Source organism: Carassius gibelio, chromosome A24, assembly GCF_023724105.1.
Source record: "Carassius gibelio isolate Cgi1373 ecotype wild population from Czech Republic chromosome A24, carGib1.2-hapl.c, whole genome shotgun sequence".
Classification (NCBI taxonomy): Eukaryota; Metazoa; Chordata; class Actinopteri; order Cypriniformes; family Cyprinidae; genus Carassius; species Carassius gibelio.
In genome coordinates this window covers 5,470,815-5,492,508 of record NC_068394.1, presented here as the reverse complement: position 1 = coordinate 5,492,508, position 21,694 = coordinate 5,470,815, and the positions used below count along the sequence as shown (strand labels likewise).

Below are 21,694 nucleotides of genomic sequence, written 5' to 3'. Positions count from 1 at the left end.
GGTGGTGACACCAGGGTCCTTCGTGTCAACAGTTTTAAAATCCCTCTATTCATCATGCAAATAATTTTGTATTCATTTTCGATTTAGCTTAGAAATGCCTCAGCAATTTTTTTTAATTCCCTCTTGAGCAAATTACACCCTGCTAATAATCCTAATTACTCCTCTTAATGTATTTCCCCTCAAACATTTCCTCCAGGGTGAGCCATGAGTGTAGGGCCTATTATGGTTGCTTAAAGGGATAGTTCACCCAAAAATTATGTCATTAATGACTCACCCTCATGTCGTTCCAAACTCATAAGACCCCTCGTTCATCTTCGGAACACAGTTTAAGATATTTTAGATATAGTCCAAGAGTCAATCTTTCGTTCGTTATCTGGCTTGGCTCGGTGTTCCCCTTCAGTTCTCTCTTCACAGCAGTTCAGTCGGTGTACTGTTTGATTAAATAAATTACTCCGGGTTATTGGTTTATTTTGATTCAGAGGGAGTGTCAGCCTCGTTAAAAAATTTAACAGTTTAAGTAATTTGTGGATTAATGCTTATTGGAGACACGAACCATTTCAAACGATTCAGTTCGATTTGATGAACTGGTTCAAAAAGATCCAGTTACATCGAATGATTCGTTGGCGAACCGGATATCACTATACTGCAGTGAATGTGCTCACAACAGACCCGGAAGAGAAGACAATGCTGAATAAAGTAATAGTTTTTGCTATTTTTGGACCAAAATGTATTTCCGATGCTTCACAAACTCTAACTGACCCTCTGATGTCACATGGACTACTTTGAAGATGATTTTATTATCTTTCTAGACATGGACAGTAGACCATACATATACTTTCAATGGAGGGACAGAAAGCTCTCAGTCTAAATCTAAAATATCTTTAACTGTGTTCCGAAGATGAATGGAGGTCTTTGGAATGACATGAGGGTGAGTCATTAATGACATCATTTTCATTTTTGGGTGAACTATCCCTTAAAAAATGCTGGTGTAGTTTACACTTAACTATGATCAGTGTAATTTAAAAAGCTTTGCGGCACATATTCTTTCAATTGGCAAACAAGGTTATGCCACAAAACCAAATTTAAATGATTCCCACTATGAACTTTGTAATAGCCTTCTGCCAATTAATAACACTTTTGCTTCAATGTCAGTGTTATCAGAGCATGTTTTTCTCTGCTGCTGAAAGCAAACATATTTAGAATGTCATAGTATGTGAGTGCTAAAGATCTCTAGCAGTGCTTTACACTGGCACTGCATTCGATTAATGCTTTTGAACTCTGTTTTGCTTTCAGAGAATGCATGAAAGAGGTGTGTGCCAGTGTGCCATGTGTCATGGCATCGAGGTTTATTCTGCTCATAGATAAGAACACAGCATAAGCCGCTCTTCTCCCCAGTCGACAGGCCTTTCCACAGAATTATCTCCATCCAAAGTTGTTCTGGACGTCTGTCTATTTTTAAACTGGCTGTTTGGAATGCTAGGCCTGTCTTCTGCCATTATCGTTTCATGTAAACTTTTTTCAATAAAGTTATTGCTTTTAGGACATGCCCAGCATAGCAGCCAGTTTGATGACTTTTTGCCAAAATTTCTCTACATTAATTTGAATTAATTTAATTGTAACTTGCATTAAGTGGATGGTTAATTTGCTATAAACCTTTCGATTCTTATTCGACTGATCTTTTGAGGTGTATGTGTTTTTAGGATTGGCATTTGAGGGTTTAAACCCAAAATGTTGAGAATATCATCTTTTTATGACCATCAGTTTGCTCGTGTGGCTTATCTAGGCTTAAAGTGAAACAGGAATACCTTTGCTGATGGCACTGGGCATTAGGTGATTTCAACCAGGGCATTCACCTCTCCATTCACCATTCCTTCAAGTATGACTGGTTCAAATCTGGGCAGAGGAAACATAAAGGCTAAGGGTTCATGGATCAAGTTGTGTGAATGCATTCAGGTTGAAGTAGCCTTCTTAGCATGCAGTGGTGATATGCAGTCTGGCATCTGTCTGGGTGACTGGCTTAGTGCTGCATTTTGGAAGTCCAAGTTAGGTTAGTCATACAACAAAGACAGCACAAGCAAAGCCTTTACAATCCCATTGCAGTCATCTTCTGAGCAATGTTCTGTCTGCCTTACTTCTTGAAATCTTTCCCATGGTGCCAGTTTGTTTTACCACTGTTTTGCTGTAATGTGCTGTGATTGTCATTTCATACAAACCACTGATTTTACAAGGAATGCACACAGTTGATGTATAATTCTATGCTACTGACTATCACGGGATATAAATTCATGCGGCACTGTTCAATACCATTAATTTACTCAGTTTATGCCACTTTGCTATTTCTAGAGCTAAACTATAACTATTACACAGTTTAAATATGTATGTACAGTATAATTTATTTGATATGTTAAATATACTGTATATCGCTAACACATTTTCACTTAGTTTTATTCATTTTCACAAGTTTGTTCTTTTGTGCTATTTCTTGCCATTGGATTTATATTCCATGAAGTTATATGTGGCATTCATGTTCATAACATGTGGTAAAAAGTATGTAGCAAAATAGCACTTTTTTATTTTTTAAATAAAGTTTCCAATACATTTAAAAATTAATTAAGGGACTAAATTTAATATGTTTATTTGGAGAACTCCAAGCACTTCTGTGAGTTATAGCTCAGAATATCTGTATTTGTCATCATTCAGAATTCAGAAAGATTTCTGTATCTGCTGTTACATGTCATTCAAATAAATGAGCTATAATGTCAGAAAATAACATCAGCGCTTATTAACATACATCTAATGTTTCTGCAGCTTTTAGTTTAAAGCAAACTTTGGCTTACCTCTTTTTTTTTCAGTGAGCTAAACTTAATGAATATTCAGTGGATCATTTTGGAAGGCTGATATATTTCTGACTGGCAGCACCAAAACAACTTCAGTCATTCCCTTTCGGCCATGAATTGCCTGCTGCATGACAATTACAAACTCACTCAATAATACTGCTGACAGCTGACACAAACACCAACACCTTTAGTTTATTTATTTTGAAAATCAAAAATCAAAATCAAAATTTGGCCATCTGAAATGTATGCATTTATTTGTCTCTGTGTGCCTGTTGGGAGTCATTAAAAAGTCTTACTTTCGGTTTCAAGAGCAAATGGGTTTGGGTCCACTGGATTCAAAACGATCTAAAATTTGCTCCTGTGGATGAATTGGTATGAGCTGCATGCTTAAAGATTCCTTTGCCATTTTAAATTTTACATTTTAAATTACCCACAATCTGTTGACATTAAATATTATTCAGTTCTGCCTTGAATTATAAACAATTACACATTATCTCAGCAAGGCCATTGCATTACCATCACGAAATTACTCATGGTTTGTTGTCAAATATGTCCATGTTCTTGACAGCAATATACTATAATCTCATTTAATCTGAAAAAAATGAGTCTCAATATCCTCACCCAGGCCAGTGGATCCCAGGGGGTGTGCAGAAGCAGACAGGAGGCTGACTCATGGTGTCAATGCATGCCGTCCCAGGGTTGGTGAAAAGGACAGCCAGTTAACCACGGTCACAACCTTATAACATTGGTCCCTCAGAGCTGACAGAGAGCTGAGAGGAGTCTGGCCCACACCTCGACAGCTAAGTGGATAAATGACATCCAACCTGGGAGACAAGAGAGAAAGAAAGTGAGAAGGCAAAGGTGCCGCAGGTTCATTTATATATGGTAGTGGCAGTAACAGGAAGTTGTGTCTAAATGAAATCCATTCTGAATGATAAGAAGAGTTTTATATTTAAATAATAATAATAATAAATTACATCTCTGTCTCTCATTTTCTCGCAATAAGTAATTCTGTTTCTAATCAGAATTTTTAGACACTGCTTCCCCTTCTTTTGTGTCAGTTTATCTATCTCTTCTAAGCCCCTTTTCTGGTTTACGTAAAAGCGATTCAAAAATCAGTCAATACAGCGAACTCTGATACACATCGTCTCTATTTCATTTGATGTTCTTCACTTTTGCACATTAGGACTATTGATTTCTGTAGAAAAATTTAGATGATCACAAAGCTCCAGCTGCTTTGTATTGTAGATGTATAGAATAGTTTTGTGTGCTCAGTCACTGGGGAATCACAACAGAGTTGTTACAAAGTAAAACAAGCAGTAACATCGTAACCAATAAGTGACACTGTTTGAGCTCCTTATCTGTCTGTATGCTTTGTTTTCTTATGTTGCCAATGAGTTTTATTATAGATATTTTTACCCTTCTATTAGGGCTTGTGAGATATGTTTCATATAGTTTCTGCCAGCACAAATTTAGAAACAAATATTGGTTGCGCTTTATTTTACAGTACATGTACTAACATGTACTTACAGTGTACTTACAGTGTATTTATCTAAGAAAGTTCTGGTAACACAAGGTAGCTACATGGGGTAGGGTTAGGTTTAGGGGTAGGTTCAGGGTTAGTACCTAGTTATTACATAGTTATTGTAATTGCTATAATAAGTACATAGTATGTACATGAGGAACAGGACTGTAAAATAAAGTGCTACCCAAATATTATCTCCATTCACAAAATTACCAAGAACAAAGTATCTTTCTTGCAGACCTTGAGAGTGAAGAAGCCTTGTGTACACGTTTGTCTGGATAATTTATTTAAGAAACACTCAGGAGATGAACTGAAGTAGCACAGTGCTGCATCATCTTGTGAAACAATTCAGTTAAGTGGAACAATTAAAAATTAATAAGCAAACAAGCGTTCTTTCCTTTGACTATCAGAGTGGCCACATTGCCTTTTAATTTAGTGTGGTTTTGTTTGATAGCTTGATGAAAGCGAGTGTTTTCCCAGGAGGGTTTTTCACTTACCAAGATTATGTAGATGAATATGTTGAATTTCTTCCTGTAATTAAGGAGATGATTGTCACGCAACAATAGAAAGTGTAAATGGTTAGATTATATTTTGACAGGATGTCAGAATTACTGTGTTGATGCATTTAACATATTCAATTAATTAATGTTAAAAAGCATATTTTTTTTATAATTCTTCTTAACAAGTGTGCATGTACGTTTGACGCTTACCTTTTTCACAATGAGCATGTGCTCCTCAGTTGAAAAATAGTACATTTACAAACACAGTTATTTAATTAACCCTAATACAGAAGTGACACAAGGTTTTTAAATATTTTTCCTTCAGATTTATTTTTTTATAGTCCTATTAAATTGTACATTAAGTATGTGAAGGTCACAATAGTCATTAAAGCTTTTATCGAGGCAAATAGTTTTATCACAATATATTATTAGTAGATAAAAAAAAGTGTTGCCCTCCTAACGTCAAATAACTTTATTAAAGATATTTTACTAAAGAAATACTTTATTAATAAAATAATAATAATAATAATAATAATAAAATAATATAAAATACACAAAAATATAAAGTAAATGGGTCTTTCAAGACTAGAAAAGATTAAAGTTCAAGTGAACGGAAGAACAAGGTAACATTTTACAATAAGGTCACATGTTAAAGCAGGTTAACATTAACTAACTATGTGCAATAGCTAATTATTAGTTAACGATGATTAATAAAAATACAACAATTTATTGTTAGTTCATGTTAGCTCCCTTAAATAATATTAGCAGACACTATTTTTGATTTTATAATGTATTATTAAAAGTTTAAATTAAGATGAACTAAGATCTTGTCATTGTTATTTCACTTTAACTAATATAGTTAACTAATCTTTATGGAACCTATTAAGAGTTACTGAACAATAATAATGAATCAGTAATTATAGGTAGTCTAGGCCATGTTTTAGATAAAAATAAAATAAAATAATAAAGTTTGAAAATAAATTGTTAAGTCTTTAAGTGTTAATAATTAGGTGCTTTGGTGAAGACTAAAGCGAATATAAATATCTAAATGTTTGAAACGCACAGTTCAGAAAGTAGGCCACTATCAGATGACTGCAGATCAAGCACTGATCTACAGTGTACATGCTATCTGCATACATTCTTCCCCTAGACCTGTTTTAGCTTCTTGATAAATGTGATCTGTAGTGTTGTCTGACAGGGGACAGTTAAAACCACCCTCCAGTCTACATTTGGCCAAGCGTTCTCACTTCCACTCTGTCTGCTAGCATCAAATGAAGGATCGCTTTCACAGCATGTCTCAGCTAAACAGTTTGAGTGAAGAGAACCCTCATGCATGTCCAGACTGCATTATCAAGCCAATTGGTATGAAGTTTTGAATTGTTATGCCATTTTATTGCCCCAGATATCTTAAAATCATTTTTTAATGACAAAATTACTAATTATGCTGTAGATAATGGCTAAAGATATTTGTTGCAAATAGTTCAGTAACATGCCAAATTAGATTTAAACCAATTACAGATTCACAATGTGATTGTCTTTTGATGTTTCCTTTTCACTGTCATTCTTGTAATATAGGCAGTTATGCAGCTGAATGGCATCTGATTTAATTACTTGTAGCGAGTTCCATATTCCCATCAGAGGGTGGAGGGATGGAGGGGGATTGGCAGGGATATCACACCTCTCTGCCAACAGCCAGCCTCTCTCTGCCGCTGGTTAGAGCCCCACACACCCTCCGCTGGAGAGAAGTGTTAATTTCTCAGTGAAGAAGCCTTGAAAGATGCTCACATATGCACATTTATCTATCTTTATCTAAAATGATACTGGTTTAATGTATAGTTATTTGCAACATTTTTATTTTGATACATTTAAGCTTTTCACTGGATTGATTTGTGCTACTGTAAAATAGTTTGTGCTTGTGCCTGTCTTTATTTGTCATTTCAGAGTGAGCTATTGTTGAGAAAACACTTCAAAATTATGGCTGATTATGTTTCTCTCAAAGGGCTTTGCATGGGGTGTATAAAACTCATTCGGACCTCTCTTTGAGTAATGCAAGATGCTGTGTCTGACCTGTGATTTCATAGTTTTCTCTATTCTTTGACTTGACTTCCTGGTTTGCTGACAACAGAGGTGCTGAACATAGCATAGGAAGTTTTTGTCTTTAGATATTATTAGGAATATTTTTAGTAACCCAACATATAACCCCCCCCCCCCTCGTTTGCCAAAATCCTGCAGCAGAATCTGGGGCAGCTTTGAGACATGAAATATACAGTGGCAGATAACACAGACAGGTGCTACTGTGATTTACATGCACTCTGTGCATGTGTTTGTGAATAGTGTGTTCTAGCTCTCTTACTGCCAGGCCAAGATTATAGAAGTAACATGTGCATCACTTCCACCTCTGGCCTAAAGAAAGTCATATCTAATAAAATTATTCAGATGCAAACCAAAGAAAGACATTTTCTCTCTTAAAGAGAGTGACATAAAGAGAAAGCGAGAGAGAAAAATACAAGAAGGATATTTTAGCTGAGGATAGGGAGGGATTTTTCTGTGCCATTTCGCATCTAAAAATCACAAGCCCCCGCGCAGAACTTCAGTCGGAGCTGTCAGCTGCATGGATCTCAAGGAAAGATGTGTCAGACAGAGCCGAGAGAAGTGGCTGAGAGTCAGAGCTAAGGGGCCTGCTGGAGAAACAGATGGAATAGCTGAAAAGGAGATAGGAATAGATTGACAATAAACATCAATAATGAAAAAGTTTGACAATAAACAATAAATAAAGAAAAGAAGGGTTGGGACAGAAGGAGAAGGATATGGAGTAATGTTCAGTCTGTAACAGAGATTTAAAAAACATAAATACATATTTTAATATATATATATATATATATATATATATATATATATATATATATATATATATATATATATATATATATATATATATATATATAGTTTGTCCACAGATTAAAAAATAAATAAAGTTATTTCAGGCCTATAGATTAGTTAAATAATAATATACATTTTTTTTTTCTCTACATATGAAAATATTAACCTTAAAGAGTTAATCCAAAACTTAAAATGTACTTGCCATGAAAACAAAGAAACACTCAAAACATGCTAATATACTGATTTGGTGCTCAATAAATATTTTCATATTACTATAAATGCTGAAAACAAAACATAGAAAAGTGCAATAATTTTGTTGGGATACTATCTTTAGTACCTAAAGTATTTTAGTTATGTTTGTTGTGAACTCATTATTCCAGAGGACAGAAGAAATAGTTTTGCCTTTGATGGAATACGTAAAAAAGGAAAAAAAAACATTTGTATCCATTCAAACTGAGGAATTCTAGGCCAACTTGTTTACTACACACAACTTTCATGACTTTTATTTGTGCTATTGAAAACCTGCATGAAGCCACTTTATGTAGAGAAAAACAAATTATATTAATTCATTTTTAGTTTTTAAAGAGTTATGGAAAAGTTTTATCCCTGTAATACTGTGTGATGTTGACTAGATGACACTTTAAACTCTCCATACTTGATTGGCCACATATTCTTGTGGACCTCCACGCTGAGCCCCAACAAATGTAGAATGAGAATGTGGGGCATTTAATGCTATTTTCTGGGTTCTCTCATTAGATTAGTCTCAAGGCTTAATTAGTCACTTTAAGAGAGCTTAATTCATCTTTTATTTCTGAAGAGTGGAGTTAATCAGCTAAGAAGGTTCTTTTAAAGTTTTTTATTGTAGCTTGTCAGAAAGCAAATGAGTCCATCTGGACTGAAAGACATCATGGTTTCACTACACATGGGAAACATTTTCATGCTTAGAATGCATATTCACATAAAAAAAAAAAGAAATCTTTTTTGCACAATTTACCAAGGCAATGCTCTTTCTCAGTATCTGTTTCTCACCCGTCTTTCTGTCTCTGTAAATACAAAGGATGTTTGTGTATGTTCTGTGTGCATAAGTCTAGCAGAGTAAAGAGGATTGTGCTCTGGTCCCTAGAGTCATCTGTCAATCATATTTCACATTCAGTGGTAAAATAAATAAATAAATAAAAAAACAGTAAAAGAATCCCTGGCAGGTGGGTCAAAGAGGCTTCACTGATCTACAGGGGTGGTAGGAACAGAATTTAAAGATCACTGAAGCTGTTTGCCACACACAGAGGACATTCAAAGTCATATTGAGTTTAATCATCCCACAGTGCTCCAGTCACACAGTGCTCCAGTGATGTGTAAAATTTTTTCAGTGTATCCACTGAAAATGAATGCAAGTGATTGTTCTGGCGCCTCCATGTTCTGCAAAGCGGACTTCAGATTCCACTCTCTGTGCAAATTATTAGATATAGCGCACATTTATCTAGGTTTAACATTTACACATTGTTATGCTTGAACTGTTTTATATGTATAGATTTTATTTTAGGCAAGTCATGATGATTTGAGAAGACTAAATGTGAGGCCGGGCAGGGCTTTAGTTAACAGTAAATGAGTGTAGGATTGAGCGGTGAACTAATTTTTGGCAGCCGGTATTTCGGTACATCTCTAATTATTGGCGACATCAGAAATAGATATTAGATGCTTTTTTGAACATTTTAGCTATTGAAAAATATTACAAAATGTTTTCTTTTACACGACACTCCAGTTGGGAAATTATGCATTATGTCATGTGAGATCAAATTACTACTTGACAACAAAAATATGTCTACAACTTTTTATTGTCAACGTTGTCGATAATGCCGGCTAATCGTTTTAGCCGTAACTGTCAGACATGCAACATAAACCAAATTAAACACAAATGGAAATATCACAGCCAACAGTAATTAATGTAAAACTCCCTGCCTGCATAGCAACTCTTAAGCAGAAAGTTGAATGGGTGTTCTAGGGGTCTGAGATTGCAATGGAAGTTTTCTCATATAAAGGGACTATTTCTCTGTCAAAAAGATACAAATCCCAGAGAGTTGATATGAAATTCTGCAGAAACCCTTAGGCTGCCATTTACAGGGATTCACCAATGGCTGAAAAATGACTTTTAAAATGCAAGCTTCAGCTGGCAGGAACAATTTGGGTCCATATCGCAGATCTTTATAAGACATTATGAATTGAGGCAATGTGATTTACAGATCTCTATAAACAACCCTTGTCTCCTTGCATCTAGCCCATTACTATTATCATAAAAATATTAGTCTTTTGGAAACACTATAAAATCGAACACCTTACTAGGTGAAATGAGTTTTCTATCCTGGGCGCCCTCCAAGGAGGATTCGGTCAAAACAGAGACACTTTTTCATTCAGCCATAGCAGTGTAGCAGGCTCACAAAATATGAACGTCTGACTGAAGGAAAGAAAACACAGAGGGAGAGAAGGGCTGAAGAAAGAGGAAATATGATCTGTCAGTCAGTTTGAGACAAGGCCAGGATTATCAGGTCTAAGACACCATGGACAGCCTTAGCCTCTACAACATCTGCTGCCATAGTAACCTACACCGTGGTCCCAGTCATGCACTGTGAATGATGCTTTGTTAACCACCGAGAGACTTATGATGTGGATGATTCCTGTGGGTGGCTCATTGAAAGAGTGTGTAAATAATTATGTAAGAGCCAATTCATATGATTTAATCAGCTGATCAACTGTTCCAGTCCCAGTGTTTTATAAAAGGGGATATATTGTGTCTTGTGTAAATTATATACTTTTATCACATTTAATGTTTATAATATAGTACATTTATCCTTTTGTCATTCCTATAGAAATTCTGGTTCAGCATTTTGAGATTTGTGGCCAATGCAATTCTAATTCAAACTCATGGATTCAAAATGAGCCAATTCTTAATTTCTGATTTTAAACCCATTCTAAATATTTTATCTAAAGCACCCTTAGAATTTTTGTTAAACAGGTTTCTACATTTAAATAACCTCTGATTAAAAGCTACAATGTTTTAAATGTGAAATGAGTAAAACACTTATATGTTTCAGATTTGCTGTCATGTCCAATAAATTTGGTGCTTCCCCATCCTTCAGTACTAGCCTCTTCACAAAGCCTACATTGTGAATATGCATGCAACGATACCGTTTTTTAGAACCAATCCGATAACGAAAATTATGAGTATCTGCGGATACCGACACAATCCGATACCAGTGAAGTTTTTTTTTTATTCAATGTAGAATTTCTATACTTCTCTTTGTTGACCTGATAATCACTTTTTTGTGTGTTAAACACGATCTACTACATATAGACAACTTCATTTGAATGAAAAATAACAAATGAAATGACAAAATTATTATTATAAACTAGGTTAGTGGATAGTTCAGCAGCAAAATATACTCTAGAAAAATCAAAGGTGCACAATAATAAAAAAAAAAGTCAAATATTTCATTTACAAATAAAAATGATGTCTAAAATCTGGTAAAATGTTACACATTGCTCTTTGTATAGTTGTAAAATACATTAATGAAAAACAAGTATATACATTTATATATAAATATATATATATAAATGTATAGCACAGTAATAGAGGCAGCAACATGTGATAGATAGAGCAGAACAAGAAAGACTATCAATAATCTTTGATTGCTCAGAAAAGTATTATAATACTAAAGATGCCAGTTTAGAGCAGCACAGAGCACTTATGTGCATCCCGTGCGTAGAATGACGAGCTTGAAACAACACATAGTCACAGTGTGCAGACTTCACTCCGAGTGCACATAGAAAAGTTGGATTTGATTCGGTCTTGTCTGACAGATACCCGATCCGCAGAAAATGCCAGTATCGGCTCGGATCAATGCATACTTAATTTTGAACGCTTCCCAAAACATCCATACTGAAATGACCCACAAAAACTGTTAAGGTCAGAGTGAAATAATTAGGGATGTTACTTAAAAATAAACTTGGAAATGCGATGCAGAGCGATATGCACTAAACAAAACCATTACAAGAAAAATGTTTGGCAAACATTCCTCACACTTAACTTTAGCTACTAATTGGAAAAGTATCTTTTTCTGGTGTATGAAATACTAATATCTACTTCCTACTTCTTCCTTATTCAATTATTGGACAAAGAGAAATAGAGACCCGAATAGGTTTTTATATGAGTAGTTTCCATAAATGGATTAGCCAGGGAGCTTTGTGTTATAAATATTAGAGAATTTCTATAGTATATTAAACTCACTTATTTCAAAAGAGCAAGAAAATGCAGTTTTTCATGATACTGCATCCCTTTAAGGAGTGTACATTTGGTATGTCAGACTTTTGTTTAAAGTTAGGGTATTTTTCATTTCATGTGTAAGCCTAATGTGTGTGTGGTGATTCTGTGCTCTGTAGTAATATTGCTATTTAGTTCTGGCAGATCAAAAGAATGAATAACTGAGTGAGGCAGGTCATCAGACAACTTTGTGTGGTATTTTTGATCTTCTGTGATTGTCTAATGAGATCAGCTATGGGTGCTTCCCTGCATGTAAGGGCTTTTTATGAAGTAAATAAATGGACACTCTTTATGGCATTGAAAAGATGAAATAATTAGTACCACTTGAAGTTGTGTTTATTACTGTGTGTCCATAGGGAAGTAACCCAGACCATATAAAATTATATGTTATGGGTTTTTTATAATACACATTTATTTATTATTTAAGTTGGTGCGTTTAACAGTTTCTGTAACTTATTACACAAAGGGCAAAGCTGTTTAGCTAGATGTTAGGGCTGTGCAAAAAAATGAATGCGATTTTCATGCGCATCTCGTCAGTAAAAACGCTCCTGTGACTATAAATACATCTCCAGCACACGCTCCTGCCCACTTGCTTCTCAAAACTACTCCAAAACTAGCGTTTGCAGGAGGGCAGAGTGCTGTAAGCTGCTGTCGAATCACAACACAGGAACCGCTGGCCCAATCAGAACTCGTTACGTATTTCTAAAGGAGGGACTTTATAGAACAAGGAAGACATCAGCCCATTTTTATTACAGTGAAAACAGCGGTATACAGATAGGTGAATTGTGTGAAAAATACTGTGTTTTTTTACACGCGAAACATGAACACATTTTATATTGCACACTGTAAACACAATCAAAGCTTCAAAAAAGCGTGTAAAACGGGACCTTTAATTAATGTCTATCAAATGAAAACCATAAGTCAAAGTTGCATTACTGTATTGATTCATTATGCATTACAGTAGCACACGTGGAGGACAAACTATGGGCAATAGCTTATAACTTACCATTGAAGGTTAGGTGTTTGTTGTAATGAGTATGAATAATAATAGTGATGAATGCAGCTCTTACTAGGTTTTATTAGCTCACGTCTCTCACCTCATTTACTTGAAATATAATGAATAATAACACCAGAACCTGTGGGAACAGGTCTGTTTTAAATAGTGATATGTGTGAATATGTGTTTAAGTTAAATAAAGGCAGAGGGTTTATGTGTCAATGTATTTGGCAGGTGGGGATTGAACTGAGCTTCAGTTTTTGTCTGCTATCTCGTCCTGCTGACCTCTAGTATGAAAATGTGAATGTAATTCTTGGTGGGATTTATCCCGGGGTCTATTACACACAGTAATCTGTGTTTCCTGTATTCAAGCAGCATTGCAGTGGAGCCCAAGTGTGTTTGTGGCTGTTCTTCAGGACAAGCTCAAAGGTGCTTGCGAGAGCACAGAGGCAGAATGAAAAGGAGTCAGAGCTTCAATCAAACCGAGGGCCTTGGAGAAATCTATCCCTCCACCAAGGTCTCATTTATGCACAAGTGATGGATTTAACCGCAGTCTAGGGAGGAAGAGTGAAACAGAAAGAGAAAAAGAGATCTAGGGAAATCACATGCCAAGACCCTCATATTTATTTGTAACACCTGCAAGCCGTGCTCTTAAAATCAAATTTTCTCCTTCGTAATTAAGTGGCTAATGTCATGTCATGTGAACAGATTTGATTTAAATCATTTCATGTTAGCGGCAGGAAAAGAGATATGCAAATGGCCTGACCTGAGCCTGTCATGCGGTCTGGCAGAATGGCCTCTGACAGATTAGACATTAACATTTGAAACGATCGAGGAGAAATCGCTCTTCACACTGCTCTCCTTTAGCGGAGACAATTACGCAGTAGATTTCACAGCGTGAGCACTGATCTCAGTGCGGCTGCTGCATAGTAATTTAATTTTCAATAAAACGATATTGATCTATTTGTCATTTCTAAAGAGCTCAAAACAGCCACAATCAAGTACGTGAAAAGCATGGCAAGAGAGTGATGGTACAGACAATATGCTTGCTGTGTTGGAATGCATATTGATGTGTGGGCATATGTGTGCGTGTGTGTACACAAATTTGCCCCATCAAAAGGGAAAAGAAAGGGAAATATAGACAGACACAGCAGTTTGTGATCTGGGTTGCATGTCACAAACATCTGTCACACAAAAGGATTTGTTTGATTGGTTGGTCCTATATATTTCAGTCTGCTGTCAGCCACAGTAAATTTATACTCGGTCATATTGGTGATCTGGTAATCTGAAGCCTTGCCTGCCAGTGGGACAGTCGTATCTCATTCTCTTCTGCCCTTGACCATTAATTCCCACCTAAATAATCATTTTTTCATGTGGTTTGGTCAAAATTGGTACTAAACTACTACTATTTTCTTGACAGTAATGCTTATGATGCCCTTTTACTCGTGACAGGGCTTCAGTGCATCTCTTTTACACAATCTTCACAGACCACTTTGACAAACACATAAAAAGTGTGGCAGATAGCGTCATGTTTGTAGATGAGGATGTTTCATGTGGTTTTTAAGTAGTAGGGAAACCAGAACAAACTAAAAATGGGGGGGGGGGTTCTTTTCTTGGTTTTATTTATGTTGTGCCATACAACTCAATATAAAATATAATTTAACAGTGCTTGCAGTGTAAAGCTTTGTATTCCCAGGGCTTGCATTTTTAATTGTTTATTTAAGTAATTCATTCACAAAAATTTATTTGCAGAAATAGAGCAAGCGCTAAGTAGAAGTTTTGATTATCGGTACCAGTATAAACGTGGAAAAGCTGATTGTGTGTATGTTTAATTCAACATCTTCCCTATTTCCCGTAGCCTACATGAAAGCAGCTTTCTGTACCACCAAGGAGATTATAATGCTATTTTACCCAATGCTGATGTACCGAACTAACATTAAATCTGAGGAAGACATATATTGCTTTCGGTTGCTTAGTTTCGGTAACTTGTATCATGTCTTGTGTGAGCTGTGCTGTAATACTGGGGTTCTCCTCATATGTCACACTCCAGGATTCCCCAACAATGCCTGTATAGCGCGTCAGTGCACTAAATACAGTGATTTAAGACCTCAGATATCAGAAAAATCTTTACTGATAATTAGGCCAACAATAATACAATAAAACTAAATAAATAAATAAAACAATATTACAGGCAAGCAAACGAGGTCAAGAACGCAGAACAAATATGTTACATTTCAGGACATAAAAATGCAAGCCCCTCAAAATACAAGGCATTAAAATGCAAGCACTGTTAATGCAATGCATTATTTGTTCAGTTAGTGCTATTAAACATACTTTTTTGTTTTAAAGACATGTGGCATTATTTATCTTTTATTAATTATAGTAAGATACATTTCCCTGACTCCATTCATCTATCTCTAAGGCCCATGAACCTTCAAACTTCAGGTCTTTTTAAACTTTTTTTTTTTTTTACTTTCAATCAAGACTTTGTCAAGGCAATACTGAATACTGAATGTTCATATTGACAGACTTAAATTATTAAATGAAATAAAATTTATGCATTTAGCAGAAAATTTTATCCAAAGCAACTTACATTGCATTCAGGCTATCCATTTTTACCTATCATGTGTTCCTGGGGAATCAAACCTCTAACCTTGCGCTTGATAGCGCAGATAGCTCTACCAATTGAGCTACAGGAACACATTATAAATTATATAATTAAAAGTAAGTTAAATTTCTTTGAGTTTTAATATACTTTACCTTACTTTTAAATCTCAATTATTATTCACAACCCTGTTACACTACCCAAGTATTGATAAGTCATGCAAATTCCCCAGTAATCACTGGCTGCAGTTCAAATGGTCAGTGGCAAACTGGGTCTTAGTTAATACTGTCTGATCTCCGAGAGTCTACAATACTCTTCAGTGGCAAAGTTGCTGATGCTCCATAGAGTTCAGTGCACTGGGGAATGTTGACATGAGTCATGTGAAAGTGCCTTCAGTCTTGATCTTGCAATGTGTGAGATTATCAGCAGGAAAATAATGGGAGTCATTACTGAGAGTAAGCGTACGCTGTTGATTGTGGCTGTAAAGAGGCAGGATTTTCACATGGCTTTCACTTGTACTGTTCTGTTTACGACAGATTATTGCTTTGATAATACATCTCCATTCCACAGCAATATGTGATCAGCCGTGAGAAAAATGCTCAGCCAAGGCTGTGTTTAGGAAACGAGTGTTAGTGTGATTCATGACAACTATGTGAGTGTTTGTTGGTGTGAAATTACCCAGAACACATTTAATGGGGACAAAAGGCTCGGATTAGAACAAGCACATGTGCAGGACATCTGTTTTTTATTTGTCTTTCTCTTGTTTCGCTTTCTGTCTCTGGCCCTCTTTCTTGTTCATCAGACTTCATCAAGCTCCATGTGTATGGGATCAACCTTATACTGTTTGGAGCCTTACACTATCATTAGCACCAATTCACAGAAAGCCGTCTGCATTTCAAAACTGCACTCAGCCGTCAAATTCCCTAACCCTGGTCCATATATCCTGGGTGTCCTGATCAGTAGAGGATTAATAGAAACAATTACTGATCTTTGTCAGTGTGCCATCTACAGTATGTCAGTTTTTCTAATGCAAGTCAAACATTAATCCTTGCATAAAGCTCTCAGTGGCATGGAAGAACTGGACACTTGCTTTTCAGTGGCTGTGTTTAAATGTGATGTCTTCTCTCCGATAAATGGGATGTTTGCAGTGACTGGGAAAAAAAAAAACCTGATTAATCTTTATAAGGCACTGCTGTGTGGCCTATTTCTTCAAAAGAGCCATTTCTTTTCTATGCAGCTGCAACACTACAGATTATTATCCTGTGAAAAAAAAAAAAGTGCTCTGCATTTAAACCATCCAAGTGCACACACACAGCAGTGAGTAGTGAACACACACACCATGAGCAGTAAGAAGCCATTTTGCCATGTCACTCAGGAAGCAGGTAGGGTTTTGGTACTGTACATTCACTCCCCCAACCTACAATCCCTGCCACTACCAAGACTCAAACCCTTGGCCTTTGGGTTACGAATCAGACTCACTAAACATTAGGCGACAACTCCACACTCACATATGGGCATGACATAAGTATTACAATGTGAAGGTGGTGAACGAGGACATTTACTAAGTCATCATAATTCAAAAGGCTTAAAAAAAACATACACATTTAATTTTTAATTAATTTATTTTTATTAAATCTAAAATTGCACTAATTGTATTATGTGGGGTAGATTTAGGTGTAGGGTGGGGTAGTGTGATAGAAATACTTTTGTGGAGATACTTCTGTGGAGATGCCGTAATAATTTTAGTTTGAAAGCTTAGGCTGATTCTTTGCAATAACTAGGAAAGTCTGTCTCTGACTCAATTCATAGTTTTTGTTCTCTCTGTAGTGACTTTTCTTTAGATCTTGCTTTTGTTTTTTATAGTGTCTCAACTAAGAATAAGCCAAAGCAACAAGTTATACATTATAAGTCTTCCAAATTAATTATTCTCATCACCAGCCTTTGTGTCCTATGGAACTTTTTCACATGTCTGGGTCTCAAAGATAGTGTTTTCATGACTTTAATTATATATATATATATATATATATATATATATATATATATAGCCATATATAAGGAACTCCCGCACACTATCTTAACTTGCAAATTAAAATTTTAATCACACCAACGTTTCAGTCACACGCCCTTCGAAACGTTGGTGTGATTAAAATTTTAATTTGCAAGTTAAGATAGTGTGCGGGAGTTCCTTATATGTTGATACGACCCACCTGGTCTTTATTTTCTACGCACCTATTACTTACAGGTGTGCGATGGAGTTTGTTCACTATTTATATATATAGCGAAAGGCTGATAACAGCAGTCAGTAGAGAGAACAATGTCAAATTTACCATCACTCCCATAGACGCTGTATTAGAAACACAATCGCATTAATGTTAACATTTATTTATTTGTAATTTGACTATAAATGTACATATATTAAAAAAAAAAAAAAATATAATACAAAAAACTTTGGAGCATTTAAGATGCATCACAGTCTTGTGAAAACATATATATAAATATGTTTTCATTACAGAAAGAGTCTTTCAGCAAGTATTTTCTGATTGTATATACACACTATGGTGTTCAGAAGCTTTTTAATGCCTTGATAAGCAGATACTAGGTAATGCTGGGTGATAGCTAGGTGGTTGATTACTGGATTAAGTCTAAAGGGTCCATCGTCAACTCTTTCTAGATATGGCATCAATGTAATTGTGTGCAGTTTGTTTGCCTGTTTTATTGTCAACCAGGAGGAAAAGTAAATGCTCACGTCTCCTTAAAAAGTAGTGCAATTTGAGTTATCATTAATTTTCAAAATTTTCAGCTTAATTTAGCTTATTTATTTGTGCAAGGGATTTGTTTAAAGGGGGGGTGAAATGCTCGTTTTCAATCAATATCCTGTTAATCTTGAGTACCTATAGAGTAGTACTGCATCCTTCATAACTCCAAAAAAGTCTTTAGTTTTATTATATTCATAAGAGAAAGATAGTCTGTACCGATTTTTCCCGGAAAAACACGACCGGCTGGAGGCGTGACGTGTGGGCGGAGCTAAAGAATCACTAGCGAGTAAGCTTTTGCGTTGAGAGCATTTGGAAGCTGTGACACCGTGAGGACAAAACCAACCAAAACAAACCATGGCTAACAGTCAGATTCAGCGTATATTTATGATCCAGAATCAGATCCAGAGGTGTACACGTGGAAAGTGCAGTTTGATGACAACATCGCATGTTGTTTACTTGATGTGCTTACACGCCGATAGCTAAGTTAACAACACAGAGATATTTGAAGCAGTTTTACTCACCGCATGCGGTTCCAACACACGATCGTGACCCTTTTTCGTTGGTACTGCATTATCCTTAAGAAATAAACGATGTGCAAATCCGGCGTCAAACTGGACCTTGTTTGTAAACAAGCATCTTCGAAATGCAGGGGAACAAACACAAACACTTGCACAACTCCGTTGATGCTCTGTAAAAATAAACTCCATCCACTGGTCCCTTAATGCTGTTTCTCTTTTGGTAATCTGTGCAGGGTTGTCTTGCCCTGGCAACCAAAAACACACTCCTTTTGTGACATTTCGCGACGCTCTCGCTCTGATCAGTGAATGTCTGTTATGCTCTCATTGCTCTGCTATACGGGAGCGCGTGCTCTTCCGGCAGACGTGCCCTCAGGACCCATATAAGGAAATTCCGCTCCATCTAACGTCACACAGAGCCATACTCGAAAAAAACTTTCTAAAACTTGTGACAAACCGGAAGCAGTATTTTTGGAACAGAAATACTCCTTCAAATGTACAACTTAATTTTTGAAACTTTGTCCATGTTTAACATGGGAATCCAACTCTTTAACAGTGTAAAAAACTCAGTATGCATGAAATATCATTTCACCCCCCTTTAAATCACTTAATCACACACTCCAAGAATAAGCAATAGTGATATTAATACTTGCTAGCTAAATGTAGAGTGCTATAGACACCAATTAGTTCTTCTCTTCATAGTAGGTGTAGTGCCTAAAGCACACGCAAGGATAGAACAGCATGAATGAACAGCTCTGCCCTCTTGACAGGATGGTCTAGTGAGAGGCATGTGGACTCCACTGGTGGGTCTGATCATTCTTCAGGCTTATGTGCATGGTTGTAGAGGACTGACTGGAGAGCATATTAATTCCACTTTGTCAGAATTAAGAGGTTAAATGGTTGTCAAGGCTTCGTTGTCACCTTGCCTTAGAGGACAAGGCAAGAGGAAAAGCCCATTAACAGAAATGGTCCTTTTTTATCCCCTGTGTACCTCTCTGCCACTGTGTCACTCACAGTGACACAGTTTTCTTGTCCGCAGTCCCTTTCTCCACCTATGCTTTATCACCATGCTCTTCCCGAGCGTCCAGGCCTGCAGATTCCCACAGAGAGACAGACATCTCCCACTTAATCAGATGCTTTGTTTCTTGTTCAGATAAATTGGAGCTTGTTCCTCTTGAGTGGTAGTTCCTGAAGGATGCCACCACCACCCAACAGTATAACAGCCCCACGAGCCCCTGCTTAGTGCACACCAGCATATGGTGCAGCAGAACATACCAGTTAGCTGATTAGTTTGAGAGGATGGTACAGAGTGAGAAAGGACAGTTGTCATCAGAGCATCAGAGGTCTTCACCTAAACCAATAGCACTCTTGTTTCAGTGCCTCTTTCTGAATTGCAGATCTGTGGTATATTTTCACCTGTCAGTGGTAGCTGACAAAAGTGCACTTTTGGGTGTCCTTATCTCAAGGTGCAGAACAAGGTAGCATTTATGCAAACAAATGACTTGAGGAGAGTGTATTTCTTTTACATTTAGTCAATCTGACCTTCATATTTTTTCTCTTTTTAATGAGCATTTTTACATGAATCCCTGTCCATTTTTACCTCTTTAGAGGTTTTTACCATTCTCTTGTTCTTTATTATCATGGATTGATGGAACTTAAAACAGGGAATAATCTTCGACTGGTTTTACTGGTTGTCTGCATGAAGGAACTTAACTTTAAATGGCTCTGTAAAAGATCTATGAGTCTTTGAGCATTTAATGGCCAGTCTTTATCGGGAATTAGCCAACAGCTGGAGAACAGATTCAACCACTGCTCCGCATCCATAATATTGCTCATGTACCATCAAGGCCAGTGCCTTTGAAATATGAATAGTCTTCATTTCAATAGCCTGCACCAGCCTTTACTCCATATGTGCACACACATGAAAAAACTCATTTAAAAGCACTTTTGTTTGGATACTCATTTAATTGTTGTCTTCTTTATTTGCTTTATCTTGTAGGAAAACCCCTATATGTGCAACAATGAGTGTGACTCAGCCACAGAAGAGCTGGCCCACCCACCTGAGCTGATGTTTGACCATGAGGGCCGCAACCCCACCACCTTCTGGCAGTCCACCTCCTGGAAGAAATACCCTAAACCTCTGGCAGTCAACATAACCCTGTCATGGAACAAGACCATTGAGCTTACCGATGATATTGTCATCACGTTTGAGTCGGGTCGGCCGGAGCAAATGGTTCTGGAGAAATCTCTGGACTATGGACGTAGCTGGCAGCCCTACCAGTTCTATGCTACCGACTGCCTTGACGCTTTCACTATGGAGCCCAAATCGGTGAGAGACATTACCCAGCACACGTTGCTGGACATCATCTGCACCGAGGAATATTCCAGAGGTTATGTGTGGAAGAACGACAAGAATGTACGGTTTGAAATCAAAGACCGTTTCGCACTGTTCGCCGGGCCCAAGCTGCACAATATGGCTTCGCTATATGGACAACTGGACACAACCAAGAACCTGAGAGACTTTTTCACCATTACTGACCTGCGCATACGTCTTCTCAGGCCTGCCACGGGCGCCACCATGGTGGATGAGTACAACCTTTCCAGATACTTCTACGCCATCTCTGGCATTAAAGTACATGGCAGGTAAGACATTTAACTCAGTTGGGAAGTGCTGCCCTCAGCTCTTTTCTTTTTTCATTCTGTAGTTCTGTGTCTTGGGAGGCAGGCAGGTGTACTTTGCTTTATATTTTAGGGGTATGTTTTGTGAG

The 21,694-nt window shown here is 36.7% G+C and overlaps 1 protein-coding gene across 2 annotated transcripts in view; it reads left to right on the top strand.

The window, feature by feature from the left end:
• Positions 1-21,694, top strand: part of LOC127945981 (netrin-G1-like) — a 78,123-nt gene that overhangs the window by 19,248 nt on the left and 37,181 nt on the right. For both annotated transcript variants that reach the window (XM_052542207.1, XM_052542206.1), the window contains exon 3: positions 20,926-21,569. In XM_052542207.1, coding sequence (XP_052398167.1) covers positions 20,926-21,569 — 644 coding nt within the window. The remainder of the gene's footprint in view (positions 1-20,925; positions 21,570-21,694) is intronic.